This window comes from Ranitomeya variabilis, chromosome 5 (assembly GCF_051348905.1).
Source record: "Ranitomeya variabilis isolate aRanVar5 chromosome 5, aRanVar5.hap1, whole genome shotgun sequence".
Lineage (NCBI taxonomy): Eukaryota > Metazoa > Chordata > Amphibia > Anura > Dendrobatidae > Ranitomeya > Ranitomeya variabilis.
Window position 1 is genome coordinate 23,451,266 of NC_135236.1, and position 27,188 is coordinate 23,478,453.

The following is a 27,188-nucleotide window of genomic DNA, read 5'->3' on the forward strand; positions in this document are numbered from 1 at the left end:
GAACTGAAGGTTGAAGCTCAGCTTTATTCAGTTGAGGACAACACCAGGCAGGGGCAGACAGACACCTTTAGTAGGCCGGAACAGCCAATGGCATTTTTAGAAATGGTAATTTGGAACAGAAGGTAGAAGCTCAGCTTTATTCAGTTGAGGACAACACCAGGCAGGGGCAGACATTCACCTTTAGTAGGCCGGAACAGCCAATTGCATTTTTAAAAATGGTAATTTGGAACAGAAGGTAGAAGCTCAGCTTTATTCAGTTGAGGACAACACCAGGCAGGGGCAGACATTCACCTTTAGTAGGCCGGAACAGCCAATTGCATTTTTAAAAATGATAATTTGGAACAGAAGGTAGAAGCTCAGCTTTATTCAGTTGAGGACAACACCAGGCAGGGGCAGACAGACACCTTTAGTAGGCTGGAACAGCCAATTGCATTTTTAAAAATGGTAATTTGGAACAGAAGGTAGAAGCTCAGCTTTATTCAGTTGAGGACAACACCAGGCAGGGGCAGACAGACACCTTTAGTAGGCCGGAACAGCCAATTGCATTTTTAAAAATGGTAATTTGGAACAGAAGGTTGAAGCTCAGCTTTATTCAGTTGAGGACAACACCAGGCAGGGGCAGACAGACACCTTTAGTAGGCCGGAACAGCCAATTTTTTAAAAAAACAGCAGTTAGTAAGAGGCAGAAGGTAGAAGCTCAGCTTTATTCAGTTGAGGACAACACCAGGCAGGGGCAGACATTCACCTTTAGTAGGCCGGAACAGCCATTTGCATTTTTAAAAATGGTAATTTGGAACAGAAGGTAGAAGCTCAGCTTTATTCAGTTGAGGACAACACCAGGCAGGGGCAGACATTCACCTTTAGTAGGCCGGAACAGCCAATTTTTAAAAAAAACAGCAGTTAGTAAGAGGCAGAAGGTAGAAGCTCAGCTTTATTCAGTTGAGGACAACACCAGGCAGGGGCAGACAGACACCTTTAGTAGGCCGGAACAGCCAATTGCTTTTTTAAAAATGGTAATTTGGAACAGAAGGTTGAAGCTCAGCTTTATTCAGTTGAGGACAACACCAGGCAGGGGCAGACAGACACCTTTAGTAGGCCGGAACAGCCAATTGCATTTTTAGAAATGGTAATTTGGAACAGAAGGTAGAAGCTCAGCTTTATTCAGTTGAGGACAACACCAGGCAGGGGCAGACAGACACCTTTAGTAGGCCGGAACAGCCAATTTTTTAAAAAAACAACAGTTAGTAAGAGGCAGAAGGTAGAAGCTCAGCTTTATTCAGTTGAGGACAACACCAGGCAGGGGCAGACATTCACCTTTAGTAGGCCGGAACAGCCAATTGCATTTTTAAAAATGGTAATTTGGAACAGAAGGTAGAAGCTCAGCTTTATTCAGTTGAGGACAACACCAGGCAGGGGCAGACAGACACCTTTAGTAGGCCGGAACAGCCAATTTTTTAAAAAAACAGCAGTTAGTAAGAGGCAGAAGGTAGAAGCTCAGCTTTATTCAGTTGAGGACAACACCAGGCAGGGGCAGACAGACACCATTAGTAGGCCGGAACAGCCAATTGCTTTTTTAAAAATGGTAATTTGGAACAGAAGGTTGAAGCTCAGCTTTATTCAGTTGAGGACAACACCAGGCAGGGGCAGACAGACACCTTTAGTAGGCCGGAACAGCCAATTGCTTTTTTAAAAATGGTAATTTGGAACAGAAGGTTGAAGCTCAGCTTTATTCAGTTGAGGACAACACCAGGCAGGGGCAGACAGACACCTTTAGTAGGCCGGAACAGCCAATGGCATTTTTAAAAATGGTAATTTGGAACTGAAGGTTGAAGCTCAGCTTTATTCAGTTGAGGACAACACCAGGCAGGGGCAGACAGACACCTTTAGTAGGCCGGAACAGCCAATGGCATTTTTAGAAATGGTAATTTGGAACAGAAGGTAGAAGCTCAGCTTTATTCAGTTGAGGACAACACCAGGCAGGGGCAGACATTCACCTTTAGTAGGCCGGAACAGCCAATTGCATTTTTAAAAATGGTAATTTGGAACAGAAGGTAGAAGCTCAGCTTTATTCAGTTGAGGACAACACCAGGCAGGGGCAGACATTCACCTTTAGTAGGCCGGAACAGCCAATTGCATTTTTAAAAATGATAATTTGGAACAGAAGGTAGAAGCTCAGCTTTATTCAGTTGAGGACAACACCAGGCAGGGGCAGACAGACACCTTTAGTAGGCTGGAACAGCCAATTGCATTTTTAAAAATGGTAATTTGGAACAGAAGGTAGAAGCTCAGCTTTATTCAGTTGAGGACAACACCAGGCAGGGGCAGACAGACACCTTTAGTAGGCCGGAACAGCCAATTGCATTTTTAAAAATGGTAATTTGGAACAGAAGGTTGAAGCTCAGCTTTATTCAGTTGAGGACAACACCAGGCAGGGGCAGACAGACACCTTTAGTAGGCCGGAACAGCCAATTTTTTAAAAAAACAGCAGTTAGTAAGAGGCAGAAGGTAGAAGCTCAGCTTTATTCAGTTGAGGACAACACCAGGCAGGGGCAGACATTCACCTTTAGTAGGCCGGAACAGCCATTTGCATTTTTAAAAATGGTAATTTGGAACAGAAGGTAGAAGCTCAGCTTTATTCAGTTGAGGACAACACCAGGCAGGGGCAGACATTCACCTTTAGTAGGCCGGAACAGCCAATTTTTAAAAAAAACAGCAGTTAGTAAGAGGCAGAAGGTAGAAGCTCAGCTTTATTCAGTTGAGGACAACACCAGGCAGGGGCAGACAGACACCTTTAGTAGGCCGGAACAGCCAATTGCTTTTTTAAAAATGGTAATTTGGAACAGAAGGTTGAAGCTCAGCTTTATTCAGTTGAGGACAACACCAGGCAGGGGCAGACAGACACCTTTAGTAGGCCGGAACAGCCAATTGCTTTTTTAAAAATGGTAATTTGGAACAGAAGGTTGAAGCTCAGCTTTATTCAGTTGAGGACAACACCAGGCAGGGGCAGACAGACACCTTTAGTAGGCCGGAACAGCCAATTGCTTTTTTAAAAATGGTAATTTGGAACAGAAGGTTGAAGCTCAGCTTTATTCAGTTGAGGACAACACCAGGCAGGGGCAGACAGACACCTTTAGTAGGCCGGAACAGCCAATTGCTTTTTTAAAAATGGTAATTTGGAACTGAAGGTTGAAGCTCAGCTTTATTCAGTTGCAGCTTCTTGGCAATAATATAAAGAAGACGAGACAGGACAACACTCGTTGGATGCCATATCTGTGTTTTCACTGGAAAAAAAACTGTCAGTTAACTACTTGTAGGAGAAAGTTTTTGTAGCTGGAGGCCACTTTTTGTATTGTACCAGTTTTCTGTTGTATGTTTGGAACTGAAGGTTGAAGCTCAGCTTTATTCAGTTGAGGACAACACCAGGCAGGGGCAGACACCTTTAGAAGGACGGAACAGCCAATTTTTTTAAAAACAGCAGTTAATCAGAGCCAGATGGTAGAAGCTCAGCTTTATTCAGTTGAGGACAACTTGAATTAGGGACTGCAGACAGACTTTGCAGGCTGTCCTGTTGTGAATTTGGATTCTGGGCTCCCCCGGTGGCCGCTTGTGGAATTGGACTTGTCATCCTCTTTCCTGTTTCACCTGGTTCCATCAGTAGTGGGTGTCGCTATTTAAGCTCATTTCTCTGGTGGTTTCTTGCCGGTCAACAATGTTATCTGATGCCTCTCAGTGCTTGTTCCTGCTTCTAGACAACTACTAGATAAGTTGGACTTTTGTCCATGTTTTGTTTTGCCTATTTGTTCCAGTTCACAGCTGAAGTTTTGTTACTGTGTCTGGAAAGCTCTCGTTGATCAGGGATTGCTACTCTGGCGTTATGAGTTAATGCCAGAGTTTAAGGTAATCTCTGGATGGTGTTTTGTTAGTGTTTTTCTGCTGACCATGAAAGTATACTATCTGTCTTCTGCTATCTAGTAAGCGGACCTCAAATTTGCTAAGACTATTTTCCTGCTGTGTTTTGTTGTTTCATCTGAACTCACCGTCATTATATGTGGGGGGCTACTGTCTTCTTTGGAATATTTCTCTTGAGGTGAGCCAGGTCTTATATTTCCCTCTGCTAGCTATTTAGGTCTTAGGCCAGAGCTGGGCATCTAGCGATAAATAGGAAATGCTACCTGGCTATTTCTAGTTGCGCGGCAGGCTTAGTTCATGGTCAGTATAGTTCCATCTTCCGAGAGCTTGTCCCTCTATAGGCTTGCTATGATCTCTGCCTGCAGAGATCATGACAGTTTGACCGGACAATAAAGTGTTAAAGACCCAGGTTGAGAAAGGAGAGTTATAAGAAGTCTGCTGGAATTTTTTTTTTTTTTTTCCTCCAGTCTGACTTGCTGCAGTCTTTTTTCTCTCTCTCCTCCTAATCTCTGTATGCTCTGTGTGCACCTGACAATAATGGATCTCCAGAGTGTAACTGCGGGTTTGAATAATCTCATCACGAAAGTACAAAATTTACAAGATTTTGTGGTACATGCTCCGGTATCTGAGCCGAGAATTCCTTTGCCGGAGTTCTTCAAAGGGAATAGAGCTAGCTTCCAGAATTTCCGAAATAATTGTAAGCTTTATTTGTCCCTGAAGTCTCGTTCAGCTGGAGACCCTGCTCAGCAGGTTAGGATTGTGATTTCCTTGCTCAGGGGTGACCCTCAAGATTGGGCCTTCTCATTGCCAGCAGGGGATCCTGCGTTACGCGATGTGGATGCGTTTTTTCTGGCCTTGGGCTTGCTTTATGAGGAACCTCATTTGGAACTTCAGGCAGAAAAAACTTTGATGGCACTATCTCAGGGGCAAGACGAAGCTGAAGTTTTCTGCCAAAAATTCCGTAAATGGTCTGTGCTTACTCAGTGGAATGAGTGCGCCTTGGCGGCAACTTTCAGAGAAGGTCTCTCTGATGCCGTTAAGGATGTTATGGTGGGGTTCCCTTTGCCTGCAGGTCTGAATGAGTCCATGACAATGGCTATTCAGATTGATAGGCGTCTGCGGGAGCGCAAACCGGTGCACCATCTGGCGGTGTCTATGGAAAAGACGCCAGAAAGTATGCAGTGTGATAGAATTCTGTCCAGGAGCGAGCGACAGAATTTTAGACGGAAGAATGGATTGTGCTTCTATTGTGGGGATTCTACTCATGTTATATCAGCATGCTCTAGGCGTACAAAGAAGCTTGATAAGTCTGTTTCCATTGGCACCATTCAGTCTAAGTTTATTTTGTCTGTAACCCTGATTTGTTCTTTGTCATCCATTGCCACGGACGCCTATGTTGACTCTGGCGCCGCTCTGAGTCTTATGGATTGGTCCTTTGCCAATCGTTGTGGTTTTGATTTAGAGCCTTTGGAGACTCTTATTCCTCTGAAGGGGATTGACTCCACCCCATTGGCTAATAATAAACCACAATACTGGACACAAGTAACCATGCGTATCAATCCGGATCACCAGGAGATTATTCGTTTCCTGGTGCTGTATAATTTACATGACGATTTGGTACTGGGATTGCCATGGTTGCAGTCTCACAACCCAGTCTTGGACTGGAGAGCAATGTCTGTGTTGAGCTGGGGATGTAAGGGTATTCATGGGGACGTACCTTTGGTTTCTATTTCGTCGTCCATTCCCTCTGAAGTCCCTGAGTTCCTCTCTGATTATCAAGACGTCTTTGACGAACCCAAGCTTGGGTCGTTACCTCCGCACCGTGAGTGCGATTGTGCCATAGATTTGATACCGGGTTGTAAATATCCAAAGGGTCGTTTGTTTAATTTGTCTGTGCCGGAACATGCTGCTATGCGGGAATATATAAAGGAGTCTTTGGAAAAGGGACATATTCGTCCATCTTCTTCTCCCTTGGGAGCTGGGTTTTTCTTTGTCTCAAAAAAAGACGGCTCTTTGAGACCATGTATTGATTATCGGCTTCTGAATAAGATCACTGTTAAGTATCAATACCCATTGCCATTGCTTACTGATTTGTTTGCTCGTATAGAGGGTGCTAAGTGGTTCTCTAAAATTGATCTTCGTGGGGCGTATAATTTGGTGCGGATCAGGCAGGGGGATGAGTGGAAGACCGCATTTAATACGCCCGAGGGCCACTTTGAGTATTTGGTCATGCCTTTTGGTCTTTCTAATGCCCCTTCAGTTTTCCAGTCTTTTATGCATGATATTTTCCGCGATTTTCTGGATAAATTTATGATAATATATCTGGATGATATTCTGATTTTTTCTGATGACTGGGACTCTCATGTCCAGCAGGTCAGGAGAGTTTTTCAGGTTCTGCGGTCTAATTCTTTATGTGTGAAGGGGTCTAAGTGCGTTTTTGGGGTCCAGAAAATTTCCTTTTTGGGGTATATTTTTTCTCCCTCTTCCATTGAGATGGATCCCGTCAAGGTGCAAGCTATTTGTGACTGGACTCAGCCCTCCTCTCTTAAGGGTCTTCAGAGATTTTTGGGCTTTGCCAACTTTTACCGCCGATTTATTGCTGGTTTTTCGGATGTCGTTAAACCACTGACTGATTTGACCAGACAAGGCGCTGATGTTGCTAATTGGTCCCCTCATGCTGTAGAGGCCTTTCAGGAGCTTAAGCGCCGTTTTGCCTCTGCCCCTGTGTTGCGTCAGCCTGATGTGAATCTGCCTTTTCAGGTTGAGGTTGACGCTTCGGAGATCGGAGCTGGGGCAGTGTTGTCGCAGAAAGGTTCCGACTGCTCCGTCATTAGGCCTTGTGCCTTCTTTTCTCGCAAATTTTCGCCCGCAGAGCGGAATTATGATGTTGGGAATCGGGAGCTTTTGGCCATGAAGTGGGCGTTTGAGGAGTGGCGCCATTGGCTCGAGGGGGCTAGGCATCAGGTGGTGGTATTGACTGACCACAAAAATTTGATTTATCTTGAGACTGCCAGACGCCTGAATCCTAGACAGGCGCGCTGGTCTTTATTTTTTTCTCGCTTTAATTTTGTGGTGTCATACCTACCGGGTTCTAAGAATGTTAAGGCAGATGCCCTTTCTAGGAGTTTTGACCCGGACTCTCCTGGTAATTCTGAACCCACAGGTATCCTTAGGGAGGGAGTAATTTTGTCGGCCGTTTCTCCTGATCTGCGGCGGTCCTTGCAAGAGTTTCAGGCGGATAGACCGGATCGTTGTCCGCCTGATAGACTGTTTGTTCCGGATGATTGGACCAGCAGAGTCATCTCTGAGGTACATTCTTCTGCATTGGCAGGTCATCCCGGAATTTTTGGTACCAGGGATTTGGTGGCAAGATCCTTCTGGTGGCCTTCCCTGTCACGAGATGTGCGAGTCTTTGTGCAGTCATGTGACGTTTGTGCTCGGGCCAAGTCTTGTAGTTCTCGGGCTAGCGGACTGCTGTTGCCCTTGCCTATTCCTAAGAGGCCTTGGACACACATCTCGATGGATTTTATTTCAGATCTGCCTGTTTCCCAGAAGATGTCTGTCATCTGGGTGGTCTGTGACCGTTTCTCTAAAATGGTCCATTTGGTTCCTCTGCCCAAGTTGCCTTCTTCTTCTGAGTTGGTTCCTCTGTTTTTTCAGAATGTTGTCCGATTGCACGGTATTCCTGAGAATATTGTTTCTGACAGAGGTACCCAATTTGTGTCTAGATTTTGGCGGGCATTCTGTGCTAGGATGGGCATAGATTTGTCTTTTTCATCTGCTTTTCACCCTCAGACTAATGGCCAGACCGAGCGGACTAATCAGACCCTTGAGACATATCTGAGGTGTTTTGTCTCTGCTGACCAGGATGATTGGGTTGCTTTTTTGCCATTGGCAGAGTTCGCCCTCAATAATCGGGCCAGTTCTTCCACCTTGGTGTCCCCGTTTTTCTGTAATTCAGGGTTTCACCCTCGATTTTCCTCCGGTCAGGTGGAATCCTCGGATTGTCCTGGAGTGGATGCGGTGGTGGAGAGATTGCATCACATCTGGGGGCAGGTTATGGACAATTTGAAGTTGTCCCAGGAGAAGACTCAGCGTTTTGCCAACCGTCATCGTCGTGTTGGTTCTCGGCTTTGTGTTGGAGATTTAGTGTGGTTGTCTTCTCGTTTTGTCCCTATGAGGGTCTCTTCTCCTAAGTTTAAACCTCGGTTCATCGGCCCTTATAGAATATTGGAGATTCTTAATCCTGTTTCTTTCCGTTTGGACCTCCCTGCGTCCTTTTCCATTCATAACGTTTTTCATCGGTCGTTATTGCGCAGGTATGAGGTACCTGTTGTACCTTCAGTTGAGCCTCCTGCTCCGGTGTTGGTTGAGGGTGAGTTGGAGTACGTTGTGGAGAAAATTTTGGACTCTCGTGTTTCCAGACGGAAACTCCAGTATCTGGTCAACTGGAAGGGTTACGGCCAGGAGGATAATTCTTGGGTCAATGCATCTGATGTTCATGCTTCTGATCTTGTTCGTGCCTTCCATAGGGCTCATCCTGGTCGCCCTGGTGGATCTGGTGAGGGTTCGGTGCCCCCTCCTTGAGGGGGGGGTACTGTTGTGAATTTGGATTCTGGGCTCCCCCGGTGGCCGCTTGTGGAATTGGACTTGTCATCCTCTTTCCTGTTTCACCTGGTTCCATCAGTAGTGGGTGTCGCTATTTAAGCTCATTTCTCTGGTGGTTTCTTGCCGGTCAACAATGTTATCTGATGCCTCTCAGTGCTTGTTCCTGCTTCTAGACAACTACTAGATAAGTTGGACTTTTGTCCATGTTTTGTTTTGCCTATTTGTTCCAGTTCACAGCTGAAGTTTTGTTACTGTGTCTGGAAAGCTCTCGTTGATCAGGGATTGCTACTCTGGCGTTATGAGTTAATGCCAGAGTTTAAGGTAATCTCTGGATGGTGTTTTGTTAGTGTTTTTCTGCTGACCATGAAAGTATACTATCTGTCTTCTGCTATCTAGTAAGCGGACCTCAAATTTGCTAAGACTATTTTCCTGCTGTGTTTTGTTGTTTCATCTGAACTCACCGTCATTATATGTGGGGGGCTACTGTCTTCTTTGGAATATTTCTCTAGAGGTGAGCCAGGTCTTATATTTCCCTCTGCTAGCTATTTAGGTCTTAGGCCAGAGCTGGGCATCTAGCGATAAATAGGAAATGCTACCTGGCTATTTCTAGTTGCGCGGCAGGCTTAGTTCATGGTCAGTATAGTTCCATCTTCCGAGAGCTTGTCCCTCTATAGGCTTGCTATGATCTCTGCCTGCAGAGATCATGACACTGTCCCCTGTGTGGACCATGCATCCAATACATTAACCCATTTAGCCACAAAGGACACGTAACCTTCCGTGGCCAGGCCTACAGGTCCATGTGTCTGTTGTCAGGTATACCTTTGGACTGACAAATTGACAGAATGCAAGGACAATGCGGTCTTTAACATGCAGGTGGAGGGGTGGGATGGCTTTTCTCGCAAAAGAATTGTCAACTGGGTAGCTCATAGCGTGGTATATCGTAGTTCATCCTGGCTTTATTAATATTAAATTAAATAAAAAAATAGGCTCTAGGCACTTTATTATTGGTTCCAGGGGTACACGGGCAGCAGTGGTCAGGTGAGTGGAGGCCTAGTGGAAGGAGGGACCTTAGACAGGCTTCGAAGGCCTAACATAATAAAATGGGCTGGCGGTAGGCACTTTATTATTGGTTCCAGGGGTACACGGGCAGCAGTGGTCTGGTCAGTGGAGGCCTAGTGGAAGGAGGGACCGCAGACAGGCTTCAAAGGCCTAACATAATAATATGGGCTGGCTGTAGGCACTTTATTATTGGTTCCAGGGGTACACGGGCAGCAGTGGTCAGGTGAGTGGAGGCCTAGTGGAAGGAGGGACCGCAGACAGGCTTCGAAGGCCTAACACAATAAAATGGGCTGGCTGTAGGCACTTTAAAATTGGTTCCAGGGGTACACGGGCAGCAGTGGTCTGGTCAGTGGAGGCCTAGTGGAAGGAGGGACCGCAGACAGGCTTCGAAGGCCTAACACAATAAAATGGGCTGGCTGTAGGCACTTTAAAATTGGTTCCAGGGGTACACGGGCAGCAGTGGTCTGGTCAGTGGAGGCCTAGTGGAAGGAGGGACCGCAGACAGGCTTCGAAGGCCTAACACAATAAAATGGGCTGGCTGTAGGCACTTTAAAATTGGTTCCAGGGGTACACGGGCAGCAGTGGTCTGGTCAGTGGAGGCCTAGTGGAAGGAGGGACCGCAGACAGGCTTCGAAGGCCTAAAATAACAAACAGTAGGCTCATGGCAGTTTTACAGCGGTTACATGGATACACGGGCAGCTTGGTGGTGAGTGGAGGAGTATTTAAAGTAGGGACCGCAGACAGGCTATCAAAGGCCTAAAATAACAAACAATAGGCTCATGGCAGTTTTACAGCGGTTACATGGATACACGGGCAGCTTGGTGGTGAGTGGAGGAGTATTTAAAGTAGGGACCGCAGACAGGCTATCAAAGGCCTAAAATAACAAACAATAGGCTCATGGCAGCTTTACAGCGGTTACATGGATACACAGGCAGCTTGGTGGTGAGTGGAGGAGTATTTAAAGTAGGGACCGCAGACAGGCTATCTAAGGCCTAAAATAACAAACAATAGGCTCATGGCAGTTTTACAGCGGTTACATGGATACACGGGCAGGCAGCTTGGTGGTCAGTGGAGGAGTATTTAAAGTAGGGACCGCAGACAGGCTATCAAAGGCCTAAAATAACAAACAATAGGCTCATGGCAGCTTTACAGCGGTTACATGGATACACGGGCAGGCAGCTTGGTGGTCAGTGGAGGAGTATTTAAAGTAGGGACCGCAGACAGGCTATCAAAGGCCTAAAATAACAAACAATAGGCTTATGGCAGTTTTACAGCGGTTACATGGATACACGGGCAGGCAGCTTGGTGGTCAGTGGAGGAGTATTTAAAGTAGGGACCGCAGACAGGCTATCAAAGGCCTAAAATAACAAACAATAGGCTCATGGCAGCTTTACAGCGGTTACATGGATACACAGGCAGCTTGGTGGTCAGTGGAGGAGTATTTAAAGTAGGGACCGCAGACAGGCTATCAAAGGCCTAAAATAACAAACAATAGGCTCATGGCAGCTTTACAGCGGTTACATGGATACACGGGCAGGCAGCTGGTGATGAGTGGAGGAGTATTTAAAGTAGGGACCGCAGACAGGCTATCAAAGGCCTAAAATAACAAACAATAGGCTCATGGCAGCTTTACAGCGGTTACATGGATACACAGGCAGCTTGGTGGTGAGTGGAGGAGTAGTGCAAGGAGTGTCTGTCCCAGTACTCCCAAAATATAAATAGATGTTAATGTCTCGCAAAACAACCAAAACAAAAAAAAAGGTGGAATACTTAGGTACAGGGGTGGGCTCATCTACTGAGTTTCTGACATAGTAATTTGGCAGTAACTATTTAATGGTGCCAATATAGGACACAGACACAGACTACTTTAAGTTGCATCATAGATGTCTACAAATTTGTATTGTCAGTGCCAGACATTGAATGATGTCAGCGAATAGACTAAAGATTGGTGGAGCTGTGCGACATAATTTTGCACGTGGTAGAGCACATTTTGAGCTGGGGTAGGGGGGAACTCTCTTGAGGCCGGCGGGACCGCCCCAGGGCCCCTCATGTTACAACGGTGTGTCTGACGTTGGGTGCGCACCACCACCGCCAGAGACACTACATTGTACTATGAGGGACCCAGTAGCAATGCCGTCAACCAAAAGCGAGCACACCCACCTCTTCAGACAAACAGCAGTCTCACGGGTGCTTGCGCCAAGTCGCGATACCACGGCCCCGTGTGGGGAGTTTTGCCATTTAGGGAGGTGTAAACATGTCGTATGCTGTACAATCAGCTGCAGCAAATTAGACATTAGAAAAGTAATTCACAGGCAAGAGCTTTTCATAGGAAAGCTAGGTGTCGGCCGGGCAAGGTGGGGCAAAAGATTTCGAAATCCAGTTGTGGTTCATTTTAATGAATGTTAGATCGTCAACATTTTGGGTAGCCAGACGAGTCCTTTTTTCGGTTAATATTGAACCTGCAGCACTGAATACTCTTTCTGATAGGACACTTGCTGCCGGGCAAGCAAGCTCCTGCAATGCATATTCTGCCAATTCTGGCCAGGTGTCTAATTTGGAGGCCCAGTAATCAAATGGGAATGACGGTTGAGGGAGAACATCGATAAGGGATGAAAAATAGTTAGTAACCATACTGGACAAATGTTGTCTCCTGTCACTTTCAATTGATGCAGCAGTACCTGTCCTGTCTGCGGTCATAGCAAAATCACTCCACAACCTGGTCAGAAAACCCCTCTGTCCAACGCCACTTCTGATGTGTGCACCCCTAACACTCCTAGTCTGCTGCCCCCTGGAGCTCGTGTGAGAACGATCACGTGCGCTGTGTGCTGGGAATGCCTGAAGCAAACGGTCAACAAGAGTTGATTGTTTGGTTGCTAATATTAGTTCCAAGTTCTCATGTGGCATAATATTTTGCAATTTGCCTTTATAGCGTGGATCAAGGAGGCAGGCCAACCAGTAATCGTCATCGTTCATCATTTTCGTAATGCGTGTGTCCCTTTTTAGGATACGTAAGGCATAATCCGCCATGTGGGCCAAAGTTCCAGTTGTCAAATCTCCGGTTGTGATTGTTTGAGGGGCAGTTGCAGGCAAATCTACGTCACTTGTGTCCCTCAAAAAACCAGAACCCGGCCGTGACACGCAACCAATTTCCTGTGCCCCCGGGAAAGGTTCGGCATTAAAAATATACTCATCCCCATCATCCTCCTCGTCCTCCACCTCCTCTTCGCCCGCTACCTCGTCCTGTACACTGCCCTGACCAGACAATGGCTGACTGTCATCAAGGCTTTCCTCTTCCTCTGGTGCAGACGCCTGCTCCTTTATGTGCGTCAAACTTTGCATCAGCAGACGCATTAGGGGGATGCTCATGCTTATTACGGCGTTGTCTGCACTAACCAGCCGTGTGCATTCCTCAAAACACTGAAGGACTTGACACATGTCTTGTATCTTAGACCACTGCACACCTGACAACTCCATGTCTGCCATCCTACTGCCTGCCCGTGTATCCTCCCACAAATAAATAACAGCACGCCTCTGTTCGCACAGTCTCTGAAGCATGTGCAGTGTTGAGTTCCACCTTGTTGCAACGTCTATGATTAGGCGATGCTGGGGAAGGTTCAAAGACCGCTGATAGGTCTGCATACGGCTGGCGTGTACAGGCGAACGTCGGATATGTGAGCAAAGTGCACGCACTTTGAGGAGCAGGTCGGAGAACCCAGGATAAGTTTTCAATAAGCACTGCACCACCAGGTTTAAGGTGTGAGCCAGGCAAGGAATGTGTTTCAGTTGGGAAAGGGAGATGGCAGCCATGAAATTCCTTCCGTTATCACTCACTACCTTGCCTGCCTCAAGATCTACTGTGCCCAGCCACGACTGCGTTTCTTGTTGCAAGAACTCGGATAGAACTTCCGCGGTGTGTCTGTTGTCGCCCAAACACTTCATAGCCAATACAGCCTGCTGACGCTTGGCAGTAGCTGGCCCATAATGGGACAACTGGTGTGCAACAGTGTCATCTGCCGATGGAGTGGTTGGCAGACTGCGTTCTGTGGAAGAGCTGTAGCTTCTGCAGGAGGACGAGGAGGAGGAGGGGGTGCGAACGCCTACAGCCAACTGTTTCCTAGACCGTGGGCTAGGCACAACTGTCCCTAAATTGATGTCGCCTGTGGACCCTGCATCCACCACATTCACCCAGTGTGCCGTGATGGACACATAACGTCCCTGGCCATGCCTACTGGTCCATGCATCTGTAGTCAGGTGCACCTTTGTACTCACAGATTGCCTGAGTGCATGGACGATGCGCTGTTTAACATGCTGGTGCAGGGCTGGGATGGCTTTTCTGGAAAAAAAGTGTCGACTGGGTAGCTCGTATCGTGGTTCAGCGTACTCCATCAGGGCTTTGAAAGCTTCGCTTTCAACTAACCGGTAGGGCATCATCTCTAACGAGATTAGTCTAGCTATGTGGGCGTTAAAACCCTGTGTACGCGGATGCGAGGATAAGTACTTCCTTTTTCTAACCAGAGTCTCATGTAGGGTGAGCTGGACTGGAGAGCTGGAGATCGTGGAACTTTCGGGTGTGCCGGTGTACATGGCAGACTGAGAGACGGTTGGAGACGGTATTGTTTCCGCCGGTGCCCTAGATGCAATATTTCCTCCTACAAAACTGGTGGTTCCCTGACCCTGACTGCTTTTGGCTGGCAAAGAAACCTGCACAGATACTGCCGGTGGTGCGGAAAATGGTGGCCTTACAGTGACGGAAGGGATGTTGCGTTGCTGACTAGCTTCATTGGCCGAGGGTGCTACAACCTTAAGGGACGTTTGGTAGTTAGTCCAGGCTTGAAAATGCATGGTGGTTAAGTGTCTATGCATGCAACTAGTATTTAGACTTTTCAGATTCTGACCTCTGCTTAAGCTAGTTGAACATTTTTGACAGATGACTTTGCGCTGATCAGTTGGATGTTGTTTAAAAAAATGCCAGACTGCACTCTTCCTAGACTCGGATCCCTTTTCAGGGATTGCAGACTGAGCTTTAACCGGATGGCCACGCTGTCCTCCAACAGGTTTTGGCTTTGACACGCGTTTTGGGCCAGATACGGGCCCGGCAGATGGAACCTGTTGCGATGTTGATGCCTGCTGCGGCCCCTCCTCCACCTCCGCTTCTGAACTACTGCCGCCTGCACCCTGTTCCCCCAATGGCTGCCAATCGGGGTCAATAACTGGGTCATCTATTACCTCCTCTTCGAGCTCGTGTGCAACTTCGTCTGTGTCACTGTGTCGGTCGGTGGTATAGCGTTCGTGGCGGGGCAACATAGTCTCATCAGGGTCTGATTGTGGATCTGTACCCTGAGAGGGCAATGTGGTGGTCTGAGTCAAAGGAGCAGCATAGTACTCTGGCTGTGGCTGTGCATCAGTGCACTCCATGTCAGAATCTACTTGTAATGGGCATGGCCTGTTAAATGTTTCACTTTCTAAGCCAGGGACGGTATGTGTAAAGAGCTCCATGGAGTGACCCGTTGTGTCGCCTGCTGCATCCTTCTCTCTTGTTGTAGTTTTTGCTGAGGAGGACAAGGAAGCGACTTGTCCCTGACCGTGAACATCCACAAGCGACGCGCTGCTTTTACATTTACCAGTTTCGGAAGAGGAGGCAAAAGAGCTAGAGGCTGAGTCTGCAATGTAAGCCAAAACTTGCTGTTGCTGCTCCGCCTTTAAAAGCGGTTTTCCTACTCCCAGAAAAGAGAGCGTTCGAGGCCTTGTGTAGCCTGACGACGAAACTGGCTCCACAGCTCCAGACTTAGGTGGAATATTTTTATCCCCACGACCACCTGATGCTCCACTACCACTACCATCATTACCAGCTGACAATGAACGCCCACGACGACCTCTTGCACCAGACTTCCTCATTGTTTTAAAATCTTAACCAAAGTAACTTTATTTGTTGCTGTCAAACAACTTACACGGTGAGCTATAACTTCAGTATGATTTCAATATCCCTTAACAGGTTGGTGAGACCACAAGGAAAATCAGGCACAATGTTACACACTCTGTTTTCTGTGGCACAAAATCACAGAGATGACACACACGCAGGACTGTCACTCAAGCACTAATGTCAATATTAATCTCCCACCTAATTTATTTTTTTTTTTTTTCAGGGAGACTTTAGAAACCAAATAATATTAAAAAAACCAAAAAAATAAATAGCCTTTCTATGGCCCACTGAATGAGAGAGAGAGGTGGCACACCCAGGAGTCAAGACTGGCACACAAGCTGAAAGGGCAATATTAATCTCCCACTGTTTTTTTTTTTTTTTTTTCAGGGAGACTTTAGAAACCAAATAATAAGAAAAAAATAAATAAATAAATAGGCTTTCTATGGCCCACTGAATGAGAGAGAGGTGGCACACCCAGGAGTCAAGACTGGCACACAAGCTGAAAGGGCAATATTACTCTCCCACTGTTTTTTTTTTTTTTTTTTTTTTTTCAGGGAGACTTTAGAAACCAAATAATAAGAAAAAAAATAAATAAATAAATAGGCTTTCTATAGCCCACTGAATGAGAGATAGCACACACAGCAGTGGCACACAAGCCCTGACTGAGGCCAATATTTTTCTCCCACTGATTGATGTAGTGTTTTTGTGTTGAGGTAGATTTTAGAACACAAATCAAGGAAAAAAAAAAAATGCTTTCTATGGCCCACTGAATGAGAGAGGTGGCACACCCAGGAGTCAAGACTGGCACACAAGCTGAAAGGGCAATATTACTCTCCCACTGTTTTTTTATGTATTTTTTGTTTTTTAAGGGAGACTTTAGAAACCCAATAATATTTAAAAAAAAAAATAAATAGGCTTTCTATGGCCCACTGAATGAGAGAGGTGGCACACCCAGGAGTCAAGACTGGCACACAAGCTGAAAGGGCAATATTACTCTCCCACTGTTTTTTTAAGTTTTTTTTTTTTTTATTTTCAGGGAGACTTTAGAAACCAAATAATATTAAAAAAACCAAAAAAATAAATAGGCTTTCTATGGCCCACTGAATGAGAGAGAGGTGGCACACCCAGGAGTCAAGACTGGCACACAAGCTGAAAGGGCAATATTACTCTCCCACTGTTTTTTTTTTTTTTTTTTTTTTCAGGGAGACTTTAGAAACCAAATAATAAGAAAAAAAATAAATAAATAAATAGGCTTTCTATAGCCCACTGAATGAGAGATAGCACACACAGCAGTGGCACACAAGCCCTGACTGAGGCCAATATTTTTCTACCACTGATTGATGTAGTGTTTTTGTGTTGAGGTAGATTTTAGAACACAAATCAAGGAAAAAAAAATGCTTTCTATGGCCCACTGAATGAGAGCGGTGGCACACCCAGGAGTCAAGACTGGCACACAAGCTGAAAGGGCAATATTACTCTCCCACTGTTTTTTTATGTATTTTTTGTTTTTTAAGGGAGACTTTAGAAACCCAATAATATTTTTTAAAAAAAATAAATAGGCTTTCTATGGCCCACTGAATGAGAGAGGTGGCACACCCAGGAGTCAAGACTGGCACACAAGCTGAAAGGGCAATATTACTCTCCCACTGTTTTTTTTTTTTTTTTTTTTTTTTCAGGGAGACTTTAGAAACCAAATAATAAGAAAAAAAATAAATAAATAAATAGGCTTTCTATAGCCCACTGAATGAGAGATAGCACACACAGCAGTGGCACACAAGCCCTGACTGAGGCCAATATTTTTCTCCCACTGATTGATGTAGTGTTTTTGTGTTGAGGTAGATTTTAGAACACAAATCAAGGAAAAAAAAAAATGCTTTCTATGGCCCACTGAATGAGAGAGGTGGCACACCCAGGAGTCAAGACTGGCACACAAGCTGAAAGGGCAATATTACTCTCCCACTGTTTTTTTATGTATTTTTTGTTTTTTAAGGGAGACTTTAGAAACCCAATAATATTTTTTAAAAAAAATAAATAGGCTTTCTATGGCCCACTGAATGAGAGAGGTGGCACACCCAGGAGTCAAGACTGGCACACAAGCTGAAAGGGCAATATTACTCTCCCACTGTTTTTTTATGTATTTTTTGTTTTTTAAGGGAGACTTTAGAAACCCAATAATATTTTTTAAAAAAAATAAATAGGCTTTCTATGGCCCACTGAATGAGAGAGGTGGCACACCCAGGAGTCAAGACTGGCACACAAGCTGAAAGGGCAATATTACTCTCCCACTGTTTTTTTTTTTTTTTTTTTTTTTTCAGGGAGACTTTAGAAACCAAATAATAAGAAAAAAAATAAATAAATAAATAGGCTTTCTATAGCCCACTGAATGAGAGATAGCACACACAGCAGTGGCACACAAGCCCTGACTGAGGCCAATATTTTTCTCCCACTGATTGATGTAGTGTTTTTGTGTTGAGGTAGATTTTAGAACACAAATCAAGGAAAAAAAAAAATGCTTTCTATGGCCCACTGAATGAGAGAGGTGGCACACCCAGGAGTCAAGACTGGCACACAAGCTGAAAGGGCAATATTACTCTCCCACTGTTTTTTTATGTATTTTTTGTTTTTTAAGGGAGACTTTAGAATCCCAATAATATTTAAAAAAATAAATAAATAGGCTTTCTATGGCCCACTGAATGAGAGAGGTGGCACACCCAGGAGTCAAGACTGGCACACAAGCTGAAAGGGCAATATTACTCTCCCACTGTTTTTTTATGTATTTTTTGTTTTTTAAGGGAGACTTTAGAAACCCAATAATATTTAAAAAAATAAATAAATAGGCTTTCTATGGCCCACTGAATGAGAGAGGTGGCACACCCAGGAGTCAAGACTGGCACACAAGCTGAAAGGGCAATATTACTCTCCCACTGTTTTTTTAAGTTTTTTATTTTTTATTTTCAGGGAGACTTTAGAAACCAAATAATATTAAAAAAACCAAAAAAATAAATAGGCTTTCTATGGCCCACTGAATGAGAGAGAGGTGGCACACCCAGGAGTCAAGACTGGCACACAAGCTGAAAGGGCAATATTACTCTCCCACTGTTTTTTTTTTTTTTTTTTTTTTTTCAGGGAGACTTTAGAAACCAAATAATAAGAAAAAAAATAAATAAATAAATAGGCTTTCTATAGCCCACTGAATGAGAGATAGCACACACAGCAGTGGCACACAAGCCCTGACTGAGGCCAATATTTTTCTCCCACTGATTGATGTAGTGTTTTTGTGTTGAGGTAGATTTTAGAACACAAATCAAGGAAAAAAAAAATGCTTTCTATGGCCCACTGAATGAGAGAGGTGGCACACCCAGGAGTCAAGACTGGCACACAAGCTGAAAGGGCAATATTACTCTCCCACTGTTTTTTTATGTATTTTTTGTTTTTTAAGGGAGACTTTAGAATCCCAATAATATTTAAAAAAAAAAAATAAATAGACTTTCTATGGCCCACTGAATGAGAGAGGTGGCACACCCAGGAGTCAAGACTGGCACACAAGCTGAAAGGGCAATATTACTCTCCCACTGTTTTTTTAAGTTTTTATTTTTTTATTTTCAGGGAGACTTTAGAAACCAAATAATATTAAAAAAACCAAAAAAATAAATAGGCTTTCTATGGCCCACTGAATGAGAGGGAGAGAGGTGGCACACCCAGGAGTCAAGACTGGCACACAAGCTGAAAGGGCAATATTACTCTCCCACTGTTTTTTTTTTTTTTTTTTTTTTCAGGGAGACTTTAGAAACCAAATAATAAGAAAAAAAAAATAAATAAATAGGCTTTCTATAGCCCACTGAATGAGAGATAGCACACACAGCAGTGGCACACAAGCCCTGACTGAGGCCAATATTTTTCTACCACTGATTGATGTAGTGTTTTTGTGTTGAGGTAGAATTTAGAACACAAATCACGGAAAAAATAAATAGGCTTTCTATGGCCCACTCAGTGAGAGATGGCACACACAGGGATGGCACTGTAGCAGAAATTCCAATCTTAATCTCCCACAAAAAAAAACAAAAAAAAAAAACAGGGACTGTCCTACAATTACTATCTCCCTGCAGTAATCTAAGCCAGGTATGGCAGGCAGCAATAGGAGTGGACTGATGCACAAATTAAATAAAAAGTGTGGACAAACAAAAAGATAGCTGTGCAGAAAGGAACAAGAGGATATGTGCTTTGAAAAAAGCAGTTGGTTTCCACAGTGGCGTACACACAGCAATACAGCTATCACGGAGCCTTCTAGGGCAGCCCAATGAGCTACAGCGCTGAGGAAAAAAAAAAAAAAATAGCTTCCACTGTTCCTGCACACCAAAGGTGGTGTTGGACAGTGGAAATCGCTACAACACAAGCGGTTTGGTGGTTAGTGGACCCTGCCTAACGCTCTCCCTGCTTCTGACGAAGCGGCAGCAACCTCTCCCTAAGCTCAGATCAGCAGCAGTAAGATGGCGGTCGGCGGGAACGCCCATTTATAGCCCCTGTGACGCCGCAGACAGCAAGCCAATCACTGCAATGCCCTTCTCTAAGATGGTGGGGACCAGGATCTATGTCATCACGCTGCCCACACTCTGCGTTCACCTTCATTGGCTGAGAAATGGCGCTTTTCGCGTCATTGAAACGCGACTTTGGCGCGAAAGTCGCGTACCGCATGGCCGACAAGCACAGGGGTCGGATCGGGTTTCATGAGACGCCGACTTAGCCAAAAGTCGGCGACTTTTGAAAATGATCGACCCGTTTCGCTCAACCCTAGTCTGAACACTAGGACCTGCACCTGCAGATTAGGTCTCCTAGATAAATGGTCAGTACCTTAGGAATAGAAATGAATCGTGTCCAATATCGTGGATTCACAGAGTTCCTGGATGGCATCAGCGTAGTCTTCAGGAAAGTACTAAACCGGAGGGCTGCCCCGGCCGGTGGCAGCTGCTCCGTGCACCAAAATCTCAGCAGGGGGCGGAAACACTCAGTCTTTGGTCTGCAGCGCCGTATAGTGTGAGCGGTGTGAGCGGCGTGTCTAGGACCTGCGTGACGTAGTGGATCAGGTGACCGCCCCACGTAACTAGAAAGTTCAGTACGGATTGCGGTAAGGACCAACACAGCCTACGCGTTTCGAAAACAACAGTTTTCTTCCTCAGGCCCTGATGCCATCCAGGAACTCTGTGAATCCACGATATTGGACACGATTCATTTCTAATCCTAAGGTACTGACTATTTATCTAGGAGACCTAATCTGCAGGTCCTAGTGTTCAGACTATTTTGACTCTCTTATACAGATATGGACTGATGATCTAATCCAGTGTATTATTAAGAGATTTGTGTGGAGAACACATCCACCTAAGTGTTTGAATATAGGGTATACCAGCGCGAAGTACATATATATATTTTTTACTTTTTTGTATTTCTCACAATCTTGTGGTGATTGTTTTTATTTCGCTGCAGGTAATTTATACCCTGCACCAATAACCAGCGCCGCTTTCATTTTTATATTTATTAGATATTCCTAATAAGTTCAGCCTGTGGCTGAGATTCACATAAGTGCCAAAATGTCAGCAATGTCACCTTCAGCAGGTCCCTAGCTGTCATGCTGCTGGGGGCTGATAGGAGGCATTGCACGTGCACCGAAAACTTCTCCATTTAAATGTCCCTGTCATATATTCACATCAACAACTATATTGATAACCACAGTGATAAGGACTGAGCTCTTGAACCCCCTCCACACATGATGACCCCCGTGCTGATGCTTATGTATATTATTTTTCCTGCACCCCTTTTCAGTGAAGTGCAGGATTTTTTTTAGGAATTTATTCAATATGTTTTTATGTGTAGTGCCTATGCTACTATCACTGCAATGGAATAAATGAGTTGGCCACTACGTATTTAATGATGACCTAACCTTAGAACAGGTCATCAATATCTGATTGAGGGGTGCGACACCAGGCAGCCACACCGAACAGCCATTATTGGTGGTGGCTGGAATTTCTTGAACTTTGCTGGAACACGGCCACTCCTTCATTTAAATAGCGGCCACAGACAGATTTACCTCCTATTTAAATGTATAGGGGGTCAATGTTGGGTACCTGACTGTGGTCACTATAAATTTTCTGTGTTCCCGGCATCATCTGAGAACTTCCAGCTGGTGACGGTAACAGCTCTAGTCAGCCGGGTTGTTGTACCCCTATTGTTCAGACACTGATGACCTGTTTCTACATGGTCATGTGTTTTTTATTGTTCAATGACTGTTATTCAAGGATTTAAGTTTCTATGAAATGTTCTACTATTGTTTTCATGATTAGACTTTAGACTTGTAGTCCCGTCTTTTTATCCCATTTATTTATTTTTTTCTGGTATCTTCGGAAGGCATCAGTACAACGTAGAAGCGTGTAGTTTAGGTTTATTTGATGAAATTCTTTTTGCCCTTATCCAATTTTGTCTGGACTATGCCACATTCTTCACATTTTTTATTTCTTTACTATTCCTAAGTATTGTGTTTTAGGACTGATACTATTTTAGGGATTACTATGTGCATATAACAGATCTCTTAAACATAAATTTAAATATTTTGTCACCACTTGTGTTTTACAGGGATAGTCGGAGATTGGAAAAATAATTTTACTGTGGCTCAAAATGAATATTTTGACAAGATCTACAAGGCAGAAATGAAAGACTTCAGTGTGAAATTTCCTTGGGATACAAACATACCGGAATAATGGGGCTTTGCCAGCTGACAAATGTTCTCAGTGCAGTAAATTTGCCAGTCGGTGATGATTATTGGCTGCAAATTAACACTTTTTATGCAAGATCATAAGATATGAATAAGATTAATGATCAAGTAAAGGATATTGATGTTTTCTGGATGTTCTGCCTGTACTGAATTAATTTCAATATTTTCAATAAATTCATTGCATTTGAGTGGAATCCATGTTTCCATATCTGTATATAATAAAACTTTACAGGTAACAGGTTTGTTCCGGTGGCTTCTAATGACTGACCTTGTATATCTCTTATGTGTCAGCCAGGTTCTTGATGGCAGTCCATCTGTTTATGAATGATCGACCATACCAGACATTTCCCATATCACAAAGAAGGAAGAAGAAGACCGGGTTTCTTGTATCCACTCTGACCACACAACGATGGAAATGTTCTTAAAAGCTTTATTGTGCCGACGCATTTCGTGGCAATCTGCCACTTCATCAGGGCCAAAAATTTATATTAATTTTTAGCCCTGAGGAAGTGGCAGATTGCCACGAAATGTGATGGCAAAATAAAGCTTTTAAGAACATTTCCATCGTTGTGTGGGCAGTGTGGATACAAGAAACCCGGTCTTCTTCTTCCTTCTTTGTGACATTGGTATCCATTGGAGTATGCAGAAACGACTGTTTCCTTTGATGTCCTGCAAGGGGTTGTGACCTTTCACAACCTGTAAAGGTGACTGCACCTACCACGTATTGTCATCCAAAATATCACTTTTATCGCCCTGTGCGCTCTCGTTCCTTAATTTCAGACATTTCCCATAGACAAATGTGGTTCTGGTTCAGTAAAAACTGCACAGTGTAATTTTATTATTAGTGCTTCAAACTGCAAGGTGTAGGCCAGGAATTGGTGATGGGTGACAGGATTGGCTATTTTCAAAGAAATGATCATATGTTTCAGTATTTTCTATGAATAAATCTAGAAGTTGGAAACAGATCGCAAAATAGGGTGATACCCTATGGAGGAAGAGTAGGAGAGGGCTGGTTACACTCATCTGGTGGAGTTGTGACAGGGACAACTGTTCTGTAGTGCTGAAGAAAGATAGCTGCTGTGCCCAGTGACTGGTGGAGGAATCCATCCGGAGATACTGGATCCAGTTGGATAAACTTGCAGGTGGGCTGCATTGCTGGTGTGAATAAATTCTTCAGAAATGATGATGAGAATATGGTTTTTAATGATGATAAATATAATCCACCTGTGTGTAATCAAGTCACAGTATAAATGCACCTGCTCTGTGATAGTCTCAGGGTTCTGTTTGAAGCACAGAGAGCATCATGAAGCACAAGGAACACAACAGGCAGGTCCTTGATACTGTTGTGGAGAAGTTTAAAGCCGGATTTGGATGCAAAATGATTTCCAAAACTTTAAACATCCCAAGGAGCACTGTGCAAGCGATCATATTGAATTGGAAAGAGTATCATACCACTGCAAATCTACCAAGACCCGGCCGTCCCTCTAAACTTTCATCTCAAAGAAGGAGAAGACTGATCAGAGATGCAGCCAAGAGGCCCATGATCACTCTGGATGAACTGCAGAGATCTACAGCTGAGGTGGGATAGTCTGTCCATAGGACAATTTTATGGAAGAGTGGCAAGAAGAAAGCCATTTCTCAAAGATATCCATAAAATGTGTTGTTTAAAGTTTGCAACAAGCCACCTGGGAGACACACCAAACGTGGAAGAAGGTGCTCTGGTCAGATGAAATCAAAATCGAACTTTTTGGCAACAACATCAAACGATATGTTTGGCGTAAAGGCAACACAGCTCATTCCCCTGAACACACCATCCCCACTGTCAAACATTGTGGTGGCAGCATCATGGTTTGGGCCTGCTTTTCTTCAGCAGGGACAGGGAAGATGGTTAAAATTGATGGGTAGATGGATGGAGCCAAATTCGATTCCTGAAGAAAACCTGTTGGAGTCTGCAAAAGACCTGAGACTGGGACGGAGATTTGTCTTCCAATGAGACAATGATCCTAAACATAAAGCAAAATCTACAATGTAATGGTTCACAAATAAACGTATCCAGGTGTTAGAATGGCCAAGTAAAATTCCAGACCTCAATCCAATTGAGAATCTGTGGAAAGAGCTGAAAACTCGTGTTCAGAAATGATCTCCATCAAACCTTACTGAGCTCGAGCTGTTTGCCAAGGAAGAATGGGCGAGAATTTCAGTCTCTCGATTTACAAAACTGATAGAGACATACCCCAAGCGACTTGTAATCGCAGCAAAAGGTGGCGCAACAAAGTATTAAGTTAAAGGGGCCATATAATATTGCACGCCCCACTTTTCAGTTTTTGAATTTCCACAAAAAGTTAAAATAACCAATAAATTTTGTTCAACTTCACAATTGTGTTCCACTTGTTGTTGATTCTTCACCAACAATTTACATTTGGTATCTTTATGTTTGAATTATGATATGTGGGAAAAGGTTGAAAAGTTCCAGGGGGCCGAATACTTTCTCAAGGCAAAGTAAATTAATAGAAAACAGTGGTTGGATAACTAAACCACTCCACACCAGAAAAAGAAGAAATAAATGACTAGACTACAGGGGTTGGAGAACTAAGCCACTACACACCAGAGGATGGAGAACTAAACCACTACACCCAATTGAGTTTCAACAATGGCTGTCTCCACTGAAACTGGATGCAGGGAAAGGATTGTGCGATAACGGTGCAAACCCTGTGGGGCCACTACACTGTGGCAAACTCACATATGTGCCTTCCCTGGCTCACTTCCTGAACTTGGTGATACAGCAATTTCTCCGCCACAATCTTGGCCTGGATACGCTACTGCAGAAATCATTGTTGCTGTGTGTTTTCACTTCCACCATTGGCATCCTGCGAGTCATCGACTTGCTTCGCTACAGAGTTCTTTCTGGGTATCGTTTAACCAAATGATATGGGATGTGCCAACACTTTGAAAATCCTCTCTCTATGTTGAAGCGACTGTAACAACAGCGATGAGCCCTGGTGCAATATGTTCTTTTGCATAGCTTGGGCCAACACAGTATGGACGTGGTGCAAATCACACTTGTGGAGTGTGCACAGATCAAGGACCTCTGCATGCTTCTGTACATTTTCAAAAAGGCTACTAAGAGAGTTAGCAGTGAAAATTTCATCATCAGCATCCCTATTCCTTTCTTCTACTTTACTGGAGTATACTTTGAATTGTCTGCGGGACAAGGTGTTGGTCCCAGAGAAGTGGAGGAAACAAAGGAGGATGCAAAAGGTACAACAATATTTCATTTTTCTGGACTGTTGTCGCACAAGTGGATGCCATGGTAGGGTGGATCACAGCAAATGAGGGGTGGTTATGGTACCAGAGAAACTGTTAGGGAAGGTGCAGGAGCAGAGAAAATATGAAGAGGATGAGGAAGTGATAGGCATGCAACCATCAGGAGATGAAGAGGATAAGGATCCCTTCTCATATGACCATGGTTGGCGGAAGCAGAAGTAGGAAGCAAGCTTGAGTATTACTCTGTCATCAACACACCACGGACTTTTACCTCATTTTAACATCTGACAAATGAGCACTTTCTTGCTGCACTGTCTCCAACATGATGCCCAGATTGTCAGAATAAGAAATAGTGCTGACTACTGGGTTGCCACTCCTTTAGATCCATTGGTGCAAGAGTATATTTTGCCAGATACTCCCCCCACTGGAAAGGGACACGCGCATACTGGAGTATCAAAACACACTTGTGGACAATCTGCAGAGTGATTTTCCCCAATGTAGCAGTCAGGTACACAGCATGCATCGCAGTTATAAACTTCCAACCCAAGGAACGTTGAGTTATCAATGCAAAAAAATTATCATCAGCAGCAGTGTAAGTTGCAGCAGCAATTTCTGTGCGTCATTTCACACATTTTTTAAGACCAGCCCATGCACCAGCAGAACAGAGAACAAGTCTGACAAGTTGTGAACGACTGGAGAGCATGGTGCAGGAGTATCTCTAGCTCAATATCAATGCCATCAGGGGGGATTTGGATCCTTTTGCATTTTGTCTTAATACATTTGCATCTCACAAAATTAGAATATCATCGAAAAGTTAATTTATTTCAGTTTCTCAATGCAAAAAGTGAAACTCATATATTAGAGTCATTACAAACAGAGTGATCTATTTCAAGTGTTTATTTCTGTTAATGTTGATGATTATGGCTTACAACCAATGAAAACCCAAAAGTAATTATCTCAGTAAATTAGAACACTTTATAACACCAGCTTGAAAAAATGATTTGAAGTATCCACAATCAATGATGGTTTTGAAAGCCATGTCATCTGCTGGTGTAGGTCCACTGTGTTTTATCAAGACCAAAGTCAGCGCAGCCCTCTACCAGGACATTTTAGAGCATTTCATGACTCCCTCAGCCGACAAGCTTTTTGGAGATGGAAACTTAATTCTCCAGGTGGACTTGGCACCTGTCCACACTGCCAAAAGTAGCAATACCTGGTTTAAAAACAACAGTATCAATGTGCTTGATTGGCCAGCAAACTTATCTGACCTTAACCACATTGAGAATCTATGGGGTATCATCAAGAGGAAGATGAGAGGCACCAGACCCGACAATGCAGATGAGCTGATGGCTGCTATCACAGCAACCTGGGCTTCCATAACACCTCAGCACTGCTACAGACTGATCGCCTCCATGCCACGCCACATTGATGCAGTAATTGATGCAAAAGGAGACCCCACCAAGTATTGAGTGCAATTACTAAACAGACATTTCAGTAGGACAACATTTCAGATGTTAAAATCATTTTCTCAAGCTGGTGTTATAAAGTACTTTAGTTTACTGAGATAACTGAGATAAGGATCGTCATGTAATTTGCTTTGTGAACAAAACTCCTATTCATGCTGTGATCAGACAGATCCTATGGGTCCTTTCACACATAAGAAACAGT

General features: G+C 44.2%; 1 protein-coding gene across 1 annotated transcript in view; it reads left to right on the forward strand.

The window, feature by feature from the left end:
• The window catches only part of LOC143774206 (sulfotransferase 2B1-like), a 302,209-nt gene extending 279,761 nt beyond the window's left edge, over positions 1–22,448 (forward strand). Inside the window, exon 7 of the mRNA XM_077261584.1 lies at positions 22,118–22,448. Within this exon, the coding sequence (XP_077117699.1) occupies positions 22,118–22,242 (125 nt within the window). The 3' untranslated portion in view covers positions 22,243–22,448. The remainder of the gene's footprint in view (positions 1–22,117) is intronic.
• Positions 22,449–27,188: the final 4,740 nt, after the last annotated feature.